Below are 20,396 nucleotides of genomic sequence, written 5' to 3'. Positions count from 1 at the left end.
GATGGAGGGGAATGGTGGACAATAAATGGAGGACTGGGGAGATGAACTAGGGCCAGGATTCAATACGACTGCGGAGGATCCGCATTGTAGCAAAGTTGACAGTAAAAAGGTCAATTCCGATTGAGCCGGCATCTGCAGCGTTTACTTTGAATGCGATCTCCACGATCGTGGTAACATCGCCTGTAAGTGGGGCATAGCCAAAAAGGGTGATCCGATTGAATCCTGGCCTAAGTTTGGTCTCATATTAGAAGGTCAGCATCTCCACCGTGAGCCCCTTCCATCCCTACACACAAACCGTGTATGTAGGCAATAGTTGTAACATAGTTGAATAGTTGTAACATGTACTGTGTATAGTACACTGTTATATAGCAGATGTGTTAGTAGAGAAATATGGCACAGAGAACACAAGGAAAAACCTGTATCATTTTTAAATGCCATAAAGATATGTATTTATTTTTACAAAAAAAATGCTTTTTTTCCAATGATTCATTTTTGATGTTGCACTCATAAGGGTGTGAATTTCTTATCAATACATCCTAGTTCACCCTGTCGATATCCTCCCCTGAAATACTGTTTCTACACTCCGAAATAAAAAAACAAAGTTGAGGAGAATCTTTCTTGAACATTTTATTATTAGAGAAATCCAACAGACCTTGAAAAGCAGGTCAGCCATATTGGACATTCAATGTTCATACATAAATATTCTTTAAAAAACAAACTAAACAAAATAAAAACACTAAGCAAAAAAGCCAAATGAAAAATATTAAACAGCCTTCATTCCAAACATTTTACATATAAAAATAGCATTTTTTTTCTGTTTCTAGAAGGGCCTTAAAGGCCTAGTGTGGGTTGTCTTGGACACTGTGATGAGTGTTGAGTAATATAGTCAAACATAGGCATGCATGAGGGTGTGACATCACATCCCGCAGTAGTGGTATGTCACTCCAATCCGGCCATGTCACCCCCCTCCTCCTCCTCCTCCTCTTCTTCCTCCTCCTCGCTCTCGCCCTCCTCCTCCTCGCTGTGTCCTCCCATCATCACCTGCTGCATGGCCAGTGTTGCACCGTCTGAGGTCAGTGTCTGCAGCTCGTCTACACTCATGCCCATCGTCACCATGGTCACTGAGGAAAAAGATCAAGCTTCAGCCACACCCACGAACGAGTACGGAATTGGACAGCGTATAGTCAGAGTTGACCGGGGTTATCGTGGTAATAGAGATGGCTGGTATGTTAAGGGCAAGATCAAGTCATATCAAGGTGTGAAAACCACAGCATGGCATTCCTCCCAGCCTGTAGTAAGGACTGGGGATTGTCCGGAACTCTGATATGTTCCTACTGTGATTTCTCACTTGCGGTTTAATAAATCACAACAGGAGCATATCAGAGTTAGCAGACTTTTCATATTATTCATTTTTCTGGGCATTTACCGTCATCGTCCATGGCCACCTCTTGCCCTACACCGGCCGAGGCAATGTTGTTGGCCATGGGCCAGAAACGCTGGGTGGGCCGGCTCTGGGGAGTCCTCTTCCTGCTCTTGGGCGTGTCTGAAGCACTGCTGTCCATCATGGGCTGGAGGATACGCCTCCTAGCATTAATGAACCTGGAGAGGGAGAGACGGACAGGGGCTAAGACAATCATCCGAGGCCACATTTCTACGCTTGGGTATAAGGTGTGTGTGTGTGTGAAAGATTGCCTCACCAGTTGTTGACCTGCAGCAGGGTCAGGTTGGTCTGTATGGCGAGCTGTTTCTTCTCGTCCTCTGTGGGATAGGGATGCTGAGAGAGAAAGAAAGAGAGAAGGGTAAAGAACACAAACAATCATTTACAGCAAATGAGTTCTATTAGCTCCCTATTAAGCTGAGTAGATGACAGATGACTGTGAGACTGTGGATGGATGACGTAAGACTAAAGGTCCATTTGTATTGGAATGGCACAGGATGTTGATTAAGTAAAGTCGCTTCTATGTGAATTAAGAGTTCGGAGCAGCCTGGCCACTAGTCGGATACCTTTTTACCCAATTTCTCTGTAACTTGATCTGCTACCATGCAACGTTTGTGGGCACCACAGGGACCATTAATAACACCGGTATAAATTGCTAGTGGGCCCATGTGGGGGAAAATTATGAGGTACTGGGAGGTTGGGCTTTCGCCCCAACCAGGATGCATTTAGATTCAACTTTAGGATGTACAAAGGCTTGAGGGCCAGGATTGGCCGCTCGGGAGCAAGCAGAGAGGAACAAGCTGTAGTGAAGACGCATCATCTCAAAGTGTCTTTGTGAGGGCTAGGATGTTCTAACATCTGGCTGCTAGTTAACTGTCTCTTACACACACGCGCAGGCACACAACAAACACACACCGACACCCACACATGCACGAACACACACAGGGAACAAAGGGTCTCTGTTAGCTACCAGTCTGGTTAGGTCCACCATTGGGCCTGTGGGCTGTCTACTGATTAACCTTTGATTAGCATTTAGCCAGCAGACCATGGGCCAGTCATATGAGGACCTAACACATCCGTCTCTGTCAACGCAACCGCTCCGAGCCATCATGGGACGAGCCATCGTGACGGGGGCCAAATGCATGCACGTGCACACTCACATGCACGCAAGCATGCTCAGACACCCTTGGAATAACCTAACAGAGCTTTACTCTGGGTTACAATACATTCAGTTATAGTTGAAGTTATTCTAATCTTAGGAACGGTTGAGACGAGGTGTTTTTCACTCACCCCTATGTGTTGGAAGAGCCAGGTGCGCATGATGTTGGTGGCTGATTTGGGAAGGACCCCCCTCTTGTTGCTCTTGGATGAGCTATCCTCCTGGGTGAAGAAACTGCTTAGGTCCTGATTGAGCTGCAACTGGAGCTGTACACACACACACACACAGTCAATTCACAGAACCGGCTGTAAGTTTGTGTGACCGTGTGTCTGTCTGTGTGTGTGGTGTATTCCTCACCTGTGTGTTGTTGATGCGTATTGTCTGGGGTGAGATAGCTTGTCCCACCACCTGTCCCTGAGGAGTGACTACTGTGATGGGCTGGTACACTGTACCACCTGCTCATACACACAAATAAAAGTTAGGGCATTTTTGGTAACACCTTGATCCAAGGACCCTCAGCACCTCACCATAATCAACTTTGAAATCAACTCTGAAAAAAAAGAGGTAACATTCACGGATTCAAGAAAACTGACTAAAACAGGGAGGGACTACCTGAACCTGCTAAGAAAATAATGTTTTCGTTATCCGTTGAAAAAGGTTTTGCTACGGTGTGCCATAATTAATATGACCCAGTATTGATAGTAGTTGTCTTAACAGGAACACAGTAAGGCCGGAGAGGAGAGGGTACCTGTAGAGGTGGTATGCCACGGAGACATACCTGCTAACACTTGGCCAGCAGAATTGACTGTTGTCAGGGTAACGTTGCCCTGCTGCAGGGCCGAGGCTGACATCACAATGCCTTGAGGGCTGAGGGTTCCTGTGAGTGGGCTGGAGGTCTGGGGGAGGGGGGAAACACACAGAATTAGCCTTACTGCATTCACATTCATGTGTTCATCTTGTATAATTGTACTATTATGCGCTTATCATTTAATCCCAATACAATAGCCAAAGTTCCCTCTGGGAAAGATACAAATAATCTATGAAGGGGAAATGTGTGTATATAACCTGTGTGTGAATACCTGTATCTGGACAGGGGAACAGGGGCTGTCAGTTTCTCCTCCACTCAGCAGGGTCTCACTGTTCATCTTGGTGCGCAGGCAGGCGATGTAGCGGCTACAGAAGTCCTTACACAAGTCGCTCACTTTCTCCAGCTCCAGGAGGTGTATACGCAGCACCTGGATGGCCTTCACCATCTGGGGTCAGAGGTCAAAGGTCATGTGAGGTAATTAGCGGTCCATGGATAGGTATGCTGCCAACCCATAACTCTAACCCTGACCGTAGCCAAGGGTTAAGCTTAACCCTTCCCAATTAGGTCATTCAACATAAGTTTGCTGGTCAGTCATGTCTCTTCAGTTCTTCCCAATAAAGACATGGGTCACAACATTTATTTCAGTCTTTTTGATAAAACATTAACCATCACACATACACTCTTTCAATTGCTCGATGTAAAGAGGCAATTCAAGAGTGGTTTGTTGAGGGGAACAACATCCGTGGAACGTCGTTATATTATCTTATAACGTCAAAGACAGACGTGTAATAGCTAGGTCATGTTCATTAGGTACCAAAAGGAAGAAAACATACAAACAGGAAAGGACCAACTGGGCATATCCAATAAGAAACAACTATTTTTTTTCTCCAGTTGCACAACATTTTCAAATGTTTTCAGTTGCATGCCCAAATGAACAAGACCCTGGTAGTGCAGAGTTCCTCACCAGGTTGTCCACGTCTGGGTCGTCACAGAAGAAGCCCTTGCCCTCTTTCTTCTGGCTGCGGACAAAGTTCTCAATGTCCACGTTGAAGCTGGCAGAGCTGACGCAGTCCGAGCTCTGAGTCGACTGCTCACACTTCTCAAAGAGCAGGGCCAGCAGAGGGAACAGGGGGTGCCTGCGATGCACAGGCGAGTGCAAAGGATTAACGCCACAGTCGGCACAGTTAATGAAAGTACACAAACACACAGTCATGCACCGACACTCGCAACATCCACACAAGCTCACAGTCATAAACAGGACAAGGGAAGGAAAATGAAGGAGGGGGGAGGGGAAACAGAGGGAAACAGATCTGATGAGGAGGATGGAGTGGAGGAGTACCATGACTCGCCTACCTGTAGATGGCCTGCTTGTCTGTGTCCATGGGCATCTGGGGCTGCATGGCAGAGGGGCTGCCTGCTCCCCCCTCGCTTCCCTCGGTCAGACTCTGCTCCGGATCCCCCTCCGCATCCGCACGCATCTGCACCAAGACCTTTACCCAGGGAAGAGACAAGTATGGTAAAGAGAAGAGTGGGAAACAAGGCAGATAAAATAGGAGAGTGGAGGAGAAGGGATGGGATAGGAGTGAAATCCAGTAAAGTTAGTCAGTGGTTGGTAGATGACTCCCCCTCAGGGTGGTAATGGGGTGAGTACACACACCCCAGGGAGAGGAGAGAGATATTGGTCTGACTCTTTCCACTCATAACACTGTCTCAATTCAGCGGCTTACAGACACCGCCTTAGCAATTTATCTACTCACATTGAACCCCGATGAATACACTGTCTGTAACTTCTACATACAGTTATAAATTACTCATGATCCATTCTAGTCCTTCCCTGTTTCAACGTTTTTTTCCCATTTGGTTTCTAGTGAACACGACCCTGTCCTACACTGCCTCAGGTCAGGCTCATTCCAACTGTGCCTAATTCTTCACTGGATCTGAGATTCATTGGTTTTTAAAGTGGTCCTCTGTAGCACAGTTGGTAGAGCACAGTGCGTGCAATGCCAGGATTGTGGGTTTGATTAATGGGACCACCCATACGGGAAAAATGTATGCACTCATGACTGCAAGTAATTTTATACTGAACAAAAATATAAAAACGTGCAACAATTTCAAAGGTTTTACTGAGTTACAGTTCATATAAGGAAATCAGTCAATTTAAATAAATTCCTTAGGCCCTAATCTATGGATTTCGCATGGATGGGACTACAGATATGCATCTGTTGGTCACAGATACCTTAAAAAAAAAAAAAGGTAGGGGAGTGGATCAGAAAACCAGTCTATCTTTCATCAGCTGTCCAGTTGTCTGGTCTCAGACGATCCAGCAGGTGAATAAGCCAGATGTGGAGGTCCTGGGCTGGCGTGCTAACCCGTGGTCTGCGGTTGTGAGGCCGGTTGGACGAACTGCCAAAACAACGTTGGTAGAGAAATGAAACATGCAATTCTCTGGCAACAGCTCTGGTGGACATTCCTGCAGTCAACATGCCAATTGCACACTCCCTCAAAACTTGAGGCATCCGTGGCAACGTGTTGTGTAACAAGACTGCACATTTTAGTGGCCTTTTACTGTCCCCAGCACAAGGTGCACCTGTGCAATGATCATGCTGTTTAATGCCACACTTGTCAGGTGGAAGGATTATCTTGGCAAAAGAGAAATGCTCACTAACAGGGATGTAAACAAATGAGTACACTCAATGAGAGAAACAAGCTTTTTGTGCGTATGGAAAATATCTGGGATCTTTTATTTCATGAAACCAACACTTTACATGTGGCGTTTATATTTTTGTTCTGTATAGATAAAAGCATATGCAAAATGGCATATATTATATTAAAATGACATGTATGATGATGAATATTGCCTTTCTCCTACTTGCACACCGTAGATGTGTGGCTGTTACAGTATTTGAAAAACATTCCCCCACTCACGGTCTCTGGATATTGATGGTCCTTGCCCTTGTGATTGCCATGTGATGGTGCAACAATGACTTTGATTGAAAGGCAAATGTGTTAAAATACACATTTATGTGAGAGCTAGAAGATGTGTGGTTAGACTCAGCCCCCGCGATCTCTGCCATGTTTGCTGGGAGGCCATGGAGTCCACAGAGGATTGATAGACTTTTAATGTGTGTAATATTAACTTTCACAGCAGCTCATTGAAATTGGGAATTCAGGACAGGAACATTTCATCAGACAGTTATTAATTTACTAGTGAATTTGTGGTTAAGTTTGGGGTATATAACATCACACAGCTCATTCATTGGAATATGGCCACCCACTTTGTCATATGTTCAAACTTCACTCCTCCTCGTCTTCAATCTCTTACCTGATCTACCTCCGGGTACTCATCTAGAGATGCCGACTGGGCTTCCATCATGGTCGCTGCCAATGATGCCAATACACGGGCATTCCAGTCCAAGACCTAAGACCTGTGTGGCTACCAGTCCTACAGACAAATGCATCAGACATGGGGTTTAGATAAGGTTTTCGTTGTTGTGATAGATTAGATATAACCATTGCATGATACATACATAGCCAATGAAGAACGTAGAGTCAGGGTACTATGTCAACACAGGGCATTTCATTCTGGGGTAGGAGGATTCATATTTTTTGGAGTGTGGTAAATGCTTGGTCACTGTATGCGTGTATCAGAATGGAATTCAGACAGTGCAGTTATCAATTCACGCGCGTGCAGGGTGGGAGGTATGTTGTACAGTCAGTAGCCCTAACTTCCGGGCACACATTTTGATTAAATAAAGCATTTTTTTAACGCAGTAGTTGTGCATCTACAGTTCGTAATGTTCACCAAGCATCATCCTAAACTGGGACACTAGGCCCACGAATCTCTCCTTAGCAAGCCGTATCCATTGGCAAAAATAAATAAGGGGGAAAAAATCTAATGTGTTTCCATAACAAACAAAAAAGTGCATACAATTTCGTGTCAATTTGATTACCAGTGTATCATACCGTCGCTGTCTAAAGATCGTATAGCGGCTCAGGCTACATGTAGCAGATAATATTGGTGCTTTCAAATGTTGAACAAATAAAACTGTCAACAGCACACATCCCATCTACATTGCGGTCATCACTAGGTATCTCTCATAATAACATTCGAATATCCAATAGTCTGTAGATGAGTGAACACACGCTTGGCCTTCTCATTCACCATTTCCAATGCGCCTTTTCCAAACAAGCGGACATCTTTTTTTCTCTCGCCACAACAGCTTGTCTTTATGTGTGATCAGTCTTTTTGGCTCACTGTCCATTCTGCAAAGTGCACATTGGCTCATTCCATGGCGAGCCACTGCATTCAAGCATGTTGCGTCGATTGTTAGATTGATGGGCGACGAAAAAAAAGAGGAATTTGAGTGACAGCTTACCTTAGTGCCAATCTTCGTCACAGTGACAAGGGGCTGCTGCAATCCGGGCCCGCAGTTTTCGTGTGTCGTCACTACGTATAGGCTCGCAGACTATTTTCTCTCATTAATATTCAACATGTGGGAGGAGAAGCAATTCCGAACATGCCTTGTCCCGCCCCTAGAGGCCGATACCCTTCCCCTTATGCTTAAATTATGATTACAAATTATTATTAGGAATTAAAAATACATTTCTATTACATAAAATGTATACACACTTAAAAGTGTATGCAATGGACTAGGCCTACAAATGACAAAAACATGAATCATTGAACAATTATCCCTAATAATTGACATGAGTTTTATATTTCTGATGCAATGACAACTTTTTAAACAAAGATGTGAAGGAGACTACCCATACTAAAACATTTTTTTCAAATTAAAGATGGTTATTGGTCAGATTTAATTAAAAGACAAAAGACAAAGTGAAGATAATTTTGCAGACCAATCATCTAACTTGGGCCTGAAAAGAGAAAGAAAAGCGACACTGTACACTGTGAAATCTATGCTCCTAAATTAAGATGTAGATTATGGATATAAAGTGCATCACAGATGATCAAAGGATAGTAAAACGTATGCTGACCTGACCTGACTTTTTAAATGTCATTTAAACTACAAGACGGATACTTCTGAACACACAATTGACTCACCAGGGAACTAAAAATCGGGGAACTCAGTGAGGTCACCACCACTGTACAACCGCTGTCGTTTGGCCATCTCCTCAGACAGTGCTTTCTCATACTTATCCACCAAGCCCCCAGAGGCTCTGATATCAAATAAAATGTTATTTGTCACATGCGCCGAATACAACAGGTATTACAGTGAAATGCTGACTTACAAGCCCTCAACCAACAATGCAGTTTTAAGAAAATAACAAACAAAAAAAGTAAGAGATAAGAATAACAAATAATTAAAGAGCAGAAGTAAATAACAATAGTGGGGCTATATACAGGGGGTACCGATACAGAGTCAGTGTGCGGGGGCACCGGTTAGTCGAGGTAATATAGGTAATATGTACATGAAGGTAGAGTTATTGAAGTGACTATGCAAAGATAATAACAGAAAGTAGCATCAATGTTCCAGAGAGGCTAGGCAAATAGTTTGGGTAGCCATTTGATTAGTTGTTCAGGAGTCTTATTGTTCGGCGGGTAGAAGCTATTTAGGAGCCTCTTGGACCTAGACTTGGCACTCCGGTACCGCTTGCCGTGCAATAGCAGAGAGGACATCTATGACTAGGGTGGCTGGAGTCTTGGCAATTTTTAGGGCCTTCCTCTGACACCGCCTGGTACAGAGGTGCTGGATGGCAGGAAGCTTGACCCCAGTAATGTACTGGGCCGTACGTACTATCTTGTGTAGTGCCTTGTGCTCAGAGGCCATGCAGTTGCCATAACAGGCAGTGATGCAACCCGTCAGGATGTTCTCGATGGTGCAGCTGTAAAACCTGTTGAGGATCTGAGGACCCATGCCAAATCATTTCAGTCTCCTGAGGGGGAATAGGTTTTGTCATGCCCTCTTCGCGACTGTCTTGGTGTGCTTGGACCAGGTTAGTTTGTTGGTGATGTGGATGCCAAGGAACTTGAAACTCTCAACCTGCTCCACTACAGCCCCTTCGATGAGAAGGAGCACTTGCTCGGTCCTCCTTTTCCTGTAGTCCACAATCATCCCCTTTGTCTTGATCACGTTGAGGGAGAGGTTGTTGTCCTGGCACCACATGGTCAGGTCTTAGACCTCCTCCCTATAGGCTGTCTCATCGTTTTCGGTGATCAGGCCTACCACTGTTGTGTCATCAGCAAACCTAATGAGGGTGTTGGAGTCGTGCCTGGCCGTGGAGTCATGAGTGAACATGGAGTACAGAAGGGGGCTGAGCACGCACCCCTGAAGGGGCCCCGTGTTGAGGATCAGCGTGGTGGATGTGTTGATACCTACCCTTACCACCTGGGGGCGGCACGTCAGGAAGTTCAGGATCCAGTTGCAGAGGGAGGCGTTTAGTCCCAGGGTCCTTAGCTCAGTGATGAGCTTTGAGGGCACTCGGGACTATGGTGGTCTGCTTGAAACATGTTGGTATTACAGACTCAGACAGGGAGATGTTGAAAATGTCAGTGAAGACACCTTTTTTCCTGGATTTTTTCTTTCCTGGATCAGCTTTAATATTGCGGATAAATTGTTGCTTCCATCAATGTAATTGTCTGCATCATTTCCAATCCCCCATATATTTTTGGTAAATATATATAGTGAAGACACTTGCCAGTTGGTCAGCGCAAGGCTCGCAGTACTCATCCTGGTAACCTGTTTGAAGGTCTTACTCACATCGGCTGCAGAGAGCGTGATCACACAGTCGTCCGGAACAGCTGATGCTCACATGCATGTTTCAGTGTTACTTGCCTCGAAGCGAGCACAGAAGTTATTTAGCTCATCTGGTAGGCTCGTGTCACTGGGCAGCTCTCGGCTGTGCTTCCCTTTGTAGTCTGTAATAGTTTGCCAACCCTGCCACATCCGACGAGCGTCGGAGCCGGACTAGTAACATTTGATCTTAGTCCTGAACTGATGCTTTACCTGTTTGATGGTTCGTCAGAGGGCATAGCGGGATTTCTTATAAGCTTCCGGGTTAGAGTCCCGCTCCTTGAAGCGGCAGCTCTACCCTTTAGCTCAGTGCGAATGTTTCCATATTCCAGTCTGTGCTAGAAAAGCAGTCCTGTAGTTTAGCATCTGCTTCGTCTGACCACTTTTTTATAGACCGAGTCACTGGTGCTTCCTGCTTTCATTTGTGCTTGTAAGCAGGAATCATTATTGTCAGATTTGCCAAATGGAGGGTGAGGGAGAGCTTTGTACACGTCTCTGTGTGTTGAGTAAAGGTGGTCTATAAATTTTATTCCTCTGGTTGCTCATTTAACATGCTGATAGAAATGAGGTAAAACTGATTTAAGTTTCCCTGCATTAAAGTCTCTGGCCACTAGGAGTGCCGTCTCTGGATGAGCGTTTTCCTGTTTGCTTATGGCCATATACAGCTCATTGAGGGCGGTTTTAGTGCCAGCATCGGTCTGTGGTGGTATGTAGACAGCTACGAAAAATACAGTTGAAAACTCTCTCGGTAGATAGTGTGGTCTACAGCTTATCATGAGATACTCTACCTCAGGTTAGCAAAACCTCAAGACTTCCTTAGATATCATGCACCAGCTGTTGTTCACATATATGCATAGGCCCCCGCCCCATGTCTTACCAGAGGTTACTGTTCTGTCCTGCCGATGGAGTGTATAACCCGCCAGCTGTATGTTCTTAATGTCGTTGTTCAGCCATGACTTGGTGAAACATAAGATATTACAGTTTTTAATGTCCCGTTGGTAGGATATACGTGCTTTCAGCTCGTCCCATTTATTGTCCAGCGATTTAACATTAGCTAGCAATACGGATCGCAAGGGCAGATTAGCCACTCGTCGCCTGATCCTCGCAAGGCACCCTGATCTTTTCCCACTAAATCTCAGTTTCCTTCTCCAGCGAATCATGGGGATCTGGGCCTGGTCGGGTGTCTGTAGTATATCCCTCCCGTCCGACTCATTGAAGAAGAACTCTTCGTCCAGTTTGAGGTGAGCAATCGCAGTTCTGATGTCCAGAATCTCTTTTCGGTCCTAAGAGACGGTAGCATCAACATTATGGATTAAACAAGTTACGAACAAACACGAAAAAACTAACAAAATAGCATGGTTGGTTAAGAGCCGATAAGACGGCAGCCCTACGCTCTGGCGCCATCGTTCCAAGGCTGGGTAAATCAGGGAGTGTTGGGGTTGGAAGATGGAAAGAAGTGATGAAAACATGGTGAGACATGAGGAATCAAAGAGACGGTGTAGAAAATGTACACCCTCTTTCAAAATTGTCACCTTTTGTTGCCTTATAGCCTGGAATTAAAATGGCTGGGAATAGATTATTATTCCATTGATCTATACATCCTACCCCACAACTTCCAAGTGAAACAAATATTCAGATTTGTATTTATTTATATCAACAAGAACAAAAAAGGAAATAGCTTGGTTGGATAAGTGTCCACCCCCTTGTACTAGTAATCCTAAATTAGCTCAGGTTGTAACCAATCACCTTCAAAATCACACACCAAGTTAATTGGCCTCCATCTGTTTTATTGTAGTGATTAACATGATTTCAGGACTCATTCTGCAGTTCATTTGGGTTCCCTCTGCTGGGCAGTGAATTGCAAAGCAAACACTCAACCATGAGCATGAAGGAGAATTCAAAAGAACTCTGGGACAAAGTAGTGGAAAGGCGCAGATCAAGGGATGGGTATAAACATATTTCAAAGGCGTTTAATATCCCCTGGCGCACGGTCAAGACGATTATTAAGAGGTGGAAGTTGTATGGCAACACTAAGACCCTGCTTAGATCAGTTTCTATTAAGGTATCTTTACTTTTACTCAAGTATGACAATTGGGTACTTTTCCCCCCAATGGCCGTCCCGCCAAACTGGATGACAGAGGAAGTAGGAGACTGATCAGAGAGGCTACCACGAGTCCATTAGCAACTTGAAAGAGCTACACACTTTTATAGCCAAGCCTGGTCAAAGTGTGCATGTGACAACTACAGTGCATTTGGAAAGTATTCAGACCCCTTGACTTTTTCCCCATTATGTTATGTTACAGCCTTATTCTAAAATTGATTAAATACATGTAAATACATCCTCATCAATCTACACACAATACCCCATAATAACAAAACAAAAACAGGTTTTTAGAAATGTTTGCAAATGTTTTAAATATAAAAGAAATACCTTACCTTATTTATATAAGTATTCAGACCCTTTGCTAAAATTGAGCTCAGGTGCATCCTGTTTCCATTATCATCATTGAGATGTTTATACAAATTGTTTGGAGTCCACATGTGGTAAATTCAAATGATTGGACATGATACAGTGCCTTGCGAAAGTATTCGGCCCCTTGAACTTTGCGACCTTTTGCCACATTTCAGGCTTCAAACATAAAGATATAAAACTGTATTTTTTTGTGAAGAATCAACAACAAGTTGGACACAATCATGAAGTGGAACGACATTTATTGGATATTTCAAACTTTTTTAACAAATCAAAAACTGAAAAATTGGGTGTGCAAAATTATTCAGCCCCTTTACTTTCAGTGCAGCAAACTCTCTCCAGAAGTTCAGTGAGGATCTCTGAATGATCCAATGTTGACCTAAATGACTAATGATGATAAATACAATCCACCTGTGTGTAATCAAGTCTCCGTATAAATGCACCTGCACTGTGATAGTCTCAGAGGTCCGTTAAAAGCGCAGAGAGCATCATGAAGAACAAGGAACACACCAGGCAGGTCCGAGATACTGTTGTGAAGAAGTTTAAAGACGGATTTGGATACAAAAAGATTTCCCAAGCTTTAAACATCCCAAGGAGCACTGTGCAAGCGATAATATTGAAATGGAAGGAGTATCAGACCACCTCAAATCTACCAAGACCTGGCCGTCCCTCTAAACTTTCAGCTCATACAAGGAGAAGACTGATCAGAGATGCAGCCAAGAGGCCCATGATCACTCTGGATGAACTGCAGAGATCTACAGCTGAGGTGGGAGACTCTGTCCATAGGACAACAATCAGTCGTATATTGCACAAATCTGGCCTTTATGGAAGAGTGGCAAGAAGAAAGCCATTTCTTAAAGATATCCATAAAAAGTGTCGTTTAAAGTTTGCCACAAGCCACCTGGGAGACACACCAAACATGTGGAAGAAGGTGCTCTGGTCAGATGAAACCAAAATTGAACTTTTTGGCAACAATGCAAAACGTTATGTTTGGCATAAAAGCAACACAGCTCATCACCCTGAACACACCATCCCCACTGTCAAACATGGTGGTGGCAGCATCATGGTTTGGGCCTGCTTTTCTTCAGCAGGGACAGGGAAGATGGTTAAAATTGATGGGAAGATGGATGGAGCCAAATACAGGACTATTCTGGAAGAAAACCTGATGGAGTCTGCAAAAGACCTGAGACTGGGACGGAGATTTGTCTTCCAACAAGACAATGATCCAAAACATAATGCAAAATCTACAATGGAATGGTTCAAAAATAAACATATCCAGGTGTTAGAATGGCCAAGTCAAAGTCCAGACCTGAATCCAATCGAGAATCTGTGGAAAGAGCTGAAAACTGCTGTTCACAAATGCTCTCCATCCAACCTCACTGAGCTCGAGCTGTTTTGCAAGGAGGAATGGGAAAAAATTGCAGTCTCTCGATGTGCAAAACTGATAGAGACATACCCCAATCGACTTACAGCTGTAATCGCAGCAAAAGGTGGCGCTACAAAGTATTAACTTAAGGGGGCTGAATAATTTTGCACGCCCAATTTTTCAGTTTTTGATTTGTTAAAAAAGTTTGAAATATCCAATAAATGTCGTTCGACTTCATGATTGTGTCCCACTTGTTGTTGATTCTTCACAAAAAAATACAGTTTTATATCTTTATGTTTGAAGCCTGAAATGTGGCAAAAGGTCGCAAAGTTCAAGGGGGCCGAATACTTTCGCAAGGCACTGTATATACTGTACTCGATACCATCTACTGCATCTTGCCTATGCCGTTCTGTACCATCACTCATTCATTTATTTTTATGTACATATTCTTCATCCCTTTACACTTGTGTGTATAAGGTAGTTGTTGTGAAATTGTTAGGTTAGATTAATCGTTGGTTATTACTGCATTGTCGGAACTAGAAGCACAAGCATTTCGCTACACTCGCATTAACATCTGCTAACCATGTGTATGTGACAAATACAATTGAATTTGATATTTGTTTTCATTACTACCTTGAATGAGCAATCACAGAATGCCATCTAAACGGAAACAAATGTGAAAACAAATTTAGTTCCACCCTCTTACCTCAAAGAACGAAATGACCAAAATGTCACGCATCAAGACATTCTCAGTTTCAATGTGACGTATATGCAAGTTCGAAACAAAAACAATACATATTGCGATTTCAACGTCAAACTCCGTCAAATCCAGCGAAGGTCTGTTGCCCCAAACATTCCTTGCATAACAAAATTGCGCCCTGCTGAAACACCAGCCCCTTCAAATCATCAAGGTTACTGCTTTAACATGAATGATACGTTCAATGTACAAACCTTTCAGGCAATGACTGAAGTGAACGCTATCCATGAGACACATTTCATGGAAAATAAATATATGGCGGTAAACTCAAACATTTAAGTATATTTTGTATGAAATAAGTACTTACAAGGTTTGTAAATTAAGGCTAAAAACCAAACATACATCAAACAGCTTGGTCCAATCGAATTTTATTTTCAACATTTAAGACAATACACTTCTCATACCTTGATAACAATACATTGTCATCAACATTATTCTACGGTAGTTGTTGTAATATATTACTTATACTCCTTTCAAATATTTCAACATATTCACATACTGTACTTTATCAGTTAAGACTTTGCTCATTAAAAAGAAGAGACCATCACTGGTTTTAGAGTGAACATTAAAAGGGCACTACTGTGGGGTAACTGGGAAGGAGTGGAGGTACAGGTCTCACGCTATAGGGAAATGACTAGTCATAATCTAAGTCCTCCAACTTGAACAGAGACCCAGCACAAACCCAAAAGCACTCGAGAATAGTAAGTCAATGTTACTCACTCCCTCCTAGACATACACATAAGGAACACAGGCTCTGCAAACGCTGTTCTCCTTGACCACTCTCACTAACACGGCAGTGGAATTTCACTAGTATTTGTACATTATCTACACATAGCTGGTAACAACAACAACATACATTAAACTAACATTAGACAAACTATGCTAACATTATCAGACTTAGACTGAAGTCAGTCGTCTCTGCTGCCTTCGGATATCCTTGTACATCTCCTTTCGAACGCGGAACCCAAGATAATGGGAGGGTCGTGATAAAGAACAAAATAACAGATAAGACCATATGAAAGATTCAAATGGTCTCATACCTCTGAGTAGATTGCATATTGCAGCAACCTGGAGGCTGATATTTCCCTTTTTGCCAGAATGGTCTTTCTTAACGTCAATAAATATGTAATACAGTGTTGTTCAACTGAACACAGTGCCACACAAAACTCTAAAAAAATCATTCCTGTTCTCTTGCAAAGGAAATATATTCATTTGAGACCCAAATTGAATGAACCTGAAATGCCTCCTCTTCACAAACCGTTACAGCATTGGCCGAATATGTCCATCATAACAAAGCCTGACCGCAGTCTCCAAAACAAAAACAACTACAAAATGGCTTTCCAACACATAAATATAGCACTCTATTTAAATGGTGCTTTTTTGCCGTACGAAAAAATGTAATTAAAAACAACTAAAATATACATACAAAAGGTGAAGATATGAATGCGTTAAAAATAACAGGAGTAAAAGTACAAAAACATTCCTGACATCACCGTATGATTCTTCTAACCATCAAAAAACGAATGATTTGTAGTACATTGGTACTCCATCATCTTGGCCTACGCTGCAAATGTAACTAGAAATCGGCACTCATTTACACATCATTTAGAAAACAGGAAATCTGCTCTTCAATTTCCCTCAAACCGTACAACAATATATTTTGGGCTAAGCCAATTTGATAGCGTGTACTTTCGTACAGTACTTCTGTAATGTTTCAAATACACCCAAACATTTCGTCTGGCCTTTCATTTGAATTTCCAATCTAAAACACAACGCTCAATATGTGGATCATATAAAGGTACAGTGTAAAGATTTACTGATAGCTTCATTTTCATTCTCAGCATACTGTAGTATACTAACACAACAGCTCTTTAATTCCCTAACACATTTTTCCAAAGTGTCTCACCAAACCTTTGAGGATATATCACAAAGTATAGCTCTCCTCCTCACATTCACTTATGTACTGTACCTGCTTTTGTACCCTGGTCTCCAGCAGACGTACACAGAAACGAACAAATAACTAGAAACCTGGGTCACGTTTCAATGAAAGAAATACAAGGGAAGATGTTCCAGCTAAAACAACCAGGGGTATTATTAGATGGGCTTCAGACAAGCTTTTGAAATTGTCTGACCTGCAATGACATAATAGCCGTATGTTTATAAACATGAACACAGTGTCAAAGGTTATATGGGAGGTTGCCGTATGTTGTCACAGGGATGGCACAACAACAGTGTGGTCACCTGGGTGGTGTTCATTTGGCCACACAACGGAAGGCGTTTTAAAACGTTTTGCAACATGAAAAGAAAATGAACGTTTATTATTGGACAAGGGAGTCTCGCCCGGTTTGTCCGTTTTCTTCCGCTTGTTGACTAATGAACACGCCCCAGGTGTTAATGCCACAGGGTGGGCTCTTTAAGACATACAGTGCATAAGCAATGATCATATGTGTTGTTCAAACATTTCTCCACAGTATATCATGTCTCAAAGGTTCATTGCGTTATAAGACGGCCTTTGAGATTTTAGATTAGCTGTGGAATGCGTCATTATTTTGTTCAACCAAATAATAGTGGAATCATGATATCTTATATACACCATAATGATACAAATCATAAAGAGGAGAAAAAAACCTACACCATAATTAAAACCCTTCTGCAGACATTCATTCACAGTCACACACACACGCGCACGCACACACACACACACACACACACACACACACACACACACACGAGTGTGGGGCTGGGCCGTTGGGGATTGTCACTAGAGCTTGGTGAGTCTTCGGGCAGGGATAACGGGGTTTGGGGGGGGGGGGGGGGGGGGGGTGTATATGGGTGTTAGGCTAGGCTGGGTTAGGCTGAGCTGAGCAGGGCTGGGATGAACTGGGATGGGCTAGGGCTCCTCGAAGAGCTGCAGGTCCAGTCGTACGACAATCTCTCCTGTGGGCACCTCGTGGAGCAGCAGCCTCTTGGTGATGGGCCCTTTGGAGCCCTGGTCCTTCTTAATGTCCGCCAGACGGATCTCTGTCCTGCCTAGGAAATCTACAGACAGACAAGTAATGAGGGTTCAATACAAGGTTGTCACACCAAATATTGTGATAGAATATATCGCATGACAGCACACTGAATCAAAAAGGCTGGGTCAATAAAAAGCTGTTTATGTGTGTGTGTGTGTGTGTGCCCTCAGCCTCACCGTCAGGAGAGAATTGGTCTCTCTCAAACACGGTGACACACAGCACGTCCTGCTCCAGGTCCTTGATGAAGAACTGACAGTTGGAGTTCCACTTGGGGTTGAGCGTGTCCTGCAGGGTCTTGGTGATGTGGCACTGGGAACCCATTGTCACCTCGCAGTACGGGTTGCTCTTACCTGAGAAGAGATCACACCTTAGGGTTGGGAAATTCCACTCACTTTCCCCAGATCCACTGGTTTGAAAGAAATCCCGGTTGAAGAATTCCAAGTTGGAGGATTCCCTCCATGCTTACTCCGTCCTGATTCCTAAACCCTCAAACTGGGATTTCTGGAAAAAACTTTGTCAAGTTACCAGAATTTTACAACCCAATAACAGATTGGCACAGTTGTATAGACGTTTAGAATAGACCAATATGGGTATTCCTCCTCAAAATAGTATTTTAACTTCTCTAGGGTAGGGGGCAGCATTCAGAATTTTGGATGAAAAGCATGCCCAAATTAAATGGCCTGCTACTCGGGCCCAGAAGATATGATATGCATATAACTGATAGATTTGGATAGAAAACACTCTAAAGTTTCCAAAAGTGTTAAAATAGTGTCTGTGAGTATAACAGAACTGATTTGGCAGGCGAATACCTGAGAAAAACCCACTCAGGAAGTAGTTTTCTTTTTTTGTGTGTAGTTTTCTATTCAATGCCATTACAGTATCCATTGACTTAGGACTCAATTTTCAGTTCCTATGCCTTCCACTAGATGTCAACAGTCTTTAGAAATTGTTTCAGGCTTGTATTCTGAAAAATTAGGGTGTAAGAGCAGTCTGAATGAGTTAGTTTTTTCATGCGCGCGACAGAGAGTGCCTTTCTTGTTTACCTTTTATATTGACAACGTTATTGTCCGTTTGAAATATTATCAATTATTTAGGCTAAAAACAACCTGAGGATTGAATATAAACATCGTTTCACATGTTTCTATGAACTTTACGGATACAATTTTGATTTTTTTGTCTGCCTGTTTTGACTCCGTTTGAGCCTGTGGATTACTGAAGAATATGCGAACAAAACTGAGGTTTTTGGATATAAAGAGACTTTATCAAACAAAAGGAACATTTATTGAGTAAATGAATGCCTTCTGAGTGCAACCATATGAAGATCATCAAAGGTAAGGAATTAATTTTCATCTCTATTTCTGACTTGTGTAACTCTTCTGCTTGGCTGGTTACTGTTTGTAATGATTTGTCTGCTGGGGTATGTTCTCAAATAATCGAAAGGTATGCTTTCGCCGTAAAGCATTTAAAAAAATCTGACACCGTGGTTGGATTCACAAGAAGTTCATCTTTAAACCAAGTAAAATATGTTTTGTTTTCAGAATTTTTATAATGAGTATTTCTGTATTTGAATTTGGCGCTCTGCAATCTCACTGGATGATGGCCTAGAGAGATTAGATCTTCCACATACTTGTGCTCGATTAAGCTGGCTTGGTGAAATGGAACCAATGGAATAGTCCCGAAAGGGCAAACACCACCCATCTGGCACTGCAGGCAGGCTCAAAATACTATTTGAACCCCTGCATGTACTGTTAACACTATCATTCTTCTCCTGTGTACTGAATAGAAATTGACACATGTATTAAAAGGTGGTGTGTGTCACTCTCTCGTGTCAGAGACACACAGATCAAGTGTTGAGATCAACCTCCGGTCTGAGTGTGGCAGGGGGTCATCTCTAGGGACTTACCGTGGGAGCGGCAGGGCTTCAGCTCGATGCCCTCCACAATGTTTACCATCAGCCGGCCGATGCCCGTGGCCCTCTGTGAGCGAACTGCATCGAGACAGACACAAACGTAATGGTCAGACCTAAACGTAATGGTCTGAGACAAACACGCGGCAAAGTCAGAGGAGACAAAGCCAGAATGAAAACACTCAGTGGTCATGAGAGATAGTTTGGTAACACTTTACATGAAGTTGGTCTTATACCTGTGTACTAACACTGTACATACATTAAAAACCAAAATCGTTGTTAGCTCGTTCTTTGCTTCTTAGTGAAATTAAGCCGTTTTTGTTAAAAGTGGAATAAGTAGTCACTATTCCTCAAGTATAACACAGAAATCGCTCAACTCCACAATTCCCACACTACTATGTAGCAACATTTTCATAAAATGTTACTAGCATAAATACAAGGTTACAAAGTTATAAGGGGGTAATAATACAAAGTACTTATATAGGACTTTTATGAAACCCAAAGATGCTTAAAAAAAAGACACTCATATAAAGTGTTACCAACAGTGCTTTTGAGACCATGGTCTGGAAGGGTAGGTGACAAAGCTGTCCCTCCCAGACACAGTGGACCTACAGAGGAGCAGAGAGACAGACTGTTATACCCAGGTAAGCCTTCTCCCTCTTCTTCTTCTCTGTCTCGATGAAGAGCTCCGAAGCTGCCTTGATCTTCTGCACCCAAGCAGTCCTG

General features: G+C 43.0%; 2 protein-coding genes across 9 annotated transcripts in view; both read right to left on the bottom strand.

Annotated features, from left to right (window-relative positions):
• Positions 1-602: 602 nt before the first annotated feature.
• On the bottom strand, positions 603-7,900 carry LOC109890691 (homeobox protein PKNOX1). Of its 3 annotated transcripts, none has more exons than XM_020482676.2 (11): positions 7,782-7,900; positions 6,728-6,847; positions 4,759-4,895; positions 4,370-4,541; positions 3,677-3,850; positions 3,346-3,493; positions 2,955-3,052; positions 2,729-2,863; positions 1,698-1,774; positions 1,427-1,599; positions 603-1,121 (listed from the first exon to the last, which is right to left on the bottom strand). In XM_020482676.2, exons 2-11 carry the CDS (start codon positions 6,776-6,778, stop codon positions 940-942), a joined length of 1,347 nt encoding a protein of 448 aa, XP_020338265.1. In that variant the 5' UTR covers positions 6,779-6,847; positions 7,782-7,900; the 3' UTR covers positions 603-939. The 3 variants fall into 3 exon arrangements, with proteins under 3 accessions (XP_020338265.1, XP_020338267.1, XP_020338266.1); XM_020482678.2 differs by having other exon boundaries at positions 3,376-3,493; XM_020482677.2 differs by lacking the exon at positions 7,782-7,900 and adding an exon at positions 7,568-7,728.
• A 7,202-nt stretch (positions 7,901-15,102) lies between these two features.
• Positions 15,103-20,396, bottom strand: part of itsn1 (intersectin 1 (SH3 domain protein)) — a 65,470-nt gene continuing 60,176 nt past the window's right edge. For all 6 annotated transcript variants that reach the window (XM_031824533.1, XM_031824534.1, XM_031824535.1 and 3 more), the window contains 4 exons: positions 20,311-20,393; positions 19,668-19,751; positions 17,941-18,114; positions 15,103-17,789 (listed from right to left, as the gene is read on the bottom strand). In XM_031824533.1, the coding sequence (XP_031680393.1) occupies positions 17,641-17,789; positions 17,941-18,114; positions 19,668-19,751; positions 20,311-20,393 (490 nt within the window). In that variant the 3' untranslated portion in view covers positions 15,103-17,640. The remainder of the gene's footprint in view (positions 17,790-17,940; positions 18,115-19,667; positions 19,752-20,310; positions 20,394-20,396) is intronic.

This window comes from Oncorhynchus kisutch, linkage group LG5, assembly GCF_002021735.2.
Source record: "Oncorhynchus kisutch isolate 150728-3 linkage group LG5, Okis_V2, whole genome shotgun sequence".
Classification (NCBI taxonomy): Eukaryota; Metazoa; Chordata; class Actinopteri; order Salmoniformes; family Salmonidae; genus Oncorhynchus; species Oncorhynchus kisutch.
Note: the sequence above shows the minus strand (reverse complement) of the source record. Positions and strands in the feature narration are given on the sequence as shown.

What these genes read in the sequence shown, in the direction of transcription:
- LOC109890691 (XM_020482676.2), bottom strand. Translation starts at nt 6,778, where the DNA reads ATGATGGAAGCCCAGTCGGCATCTCTAGATGAGTACCCGGAGGTAGAT. An exon ending in GTTCCCCTGTCCAGATACAG is followed by an intron (nt 3,494 to 3,676) that starts GTATTCACACAC and finishes CCCCTCCCCCAG; the next exon opens with ACCTCCAGCCCACTCACAGG. An exon ending in GTGGCATACCACCTCTACAG is followed by an intron (nt 3,053 to 3,345) that starts GTACCCTCTCCT and finishes GTGTATGAGCAG; the next exon opens with GTGGTACAGTGTACCAGCCC.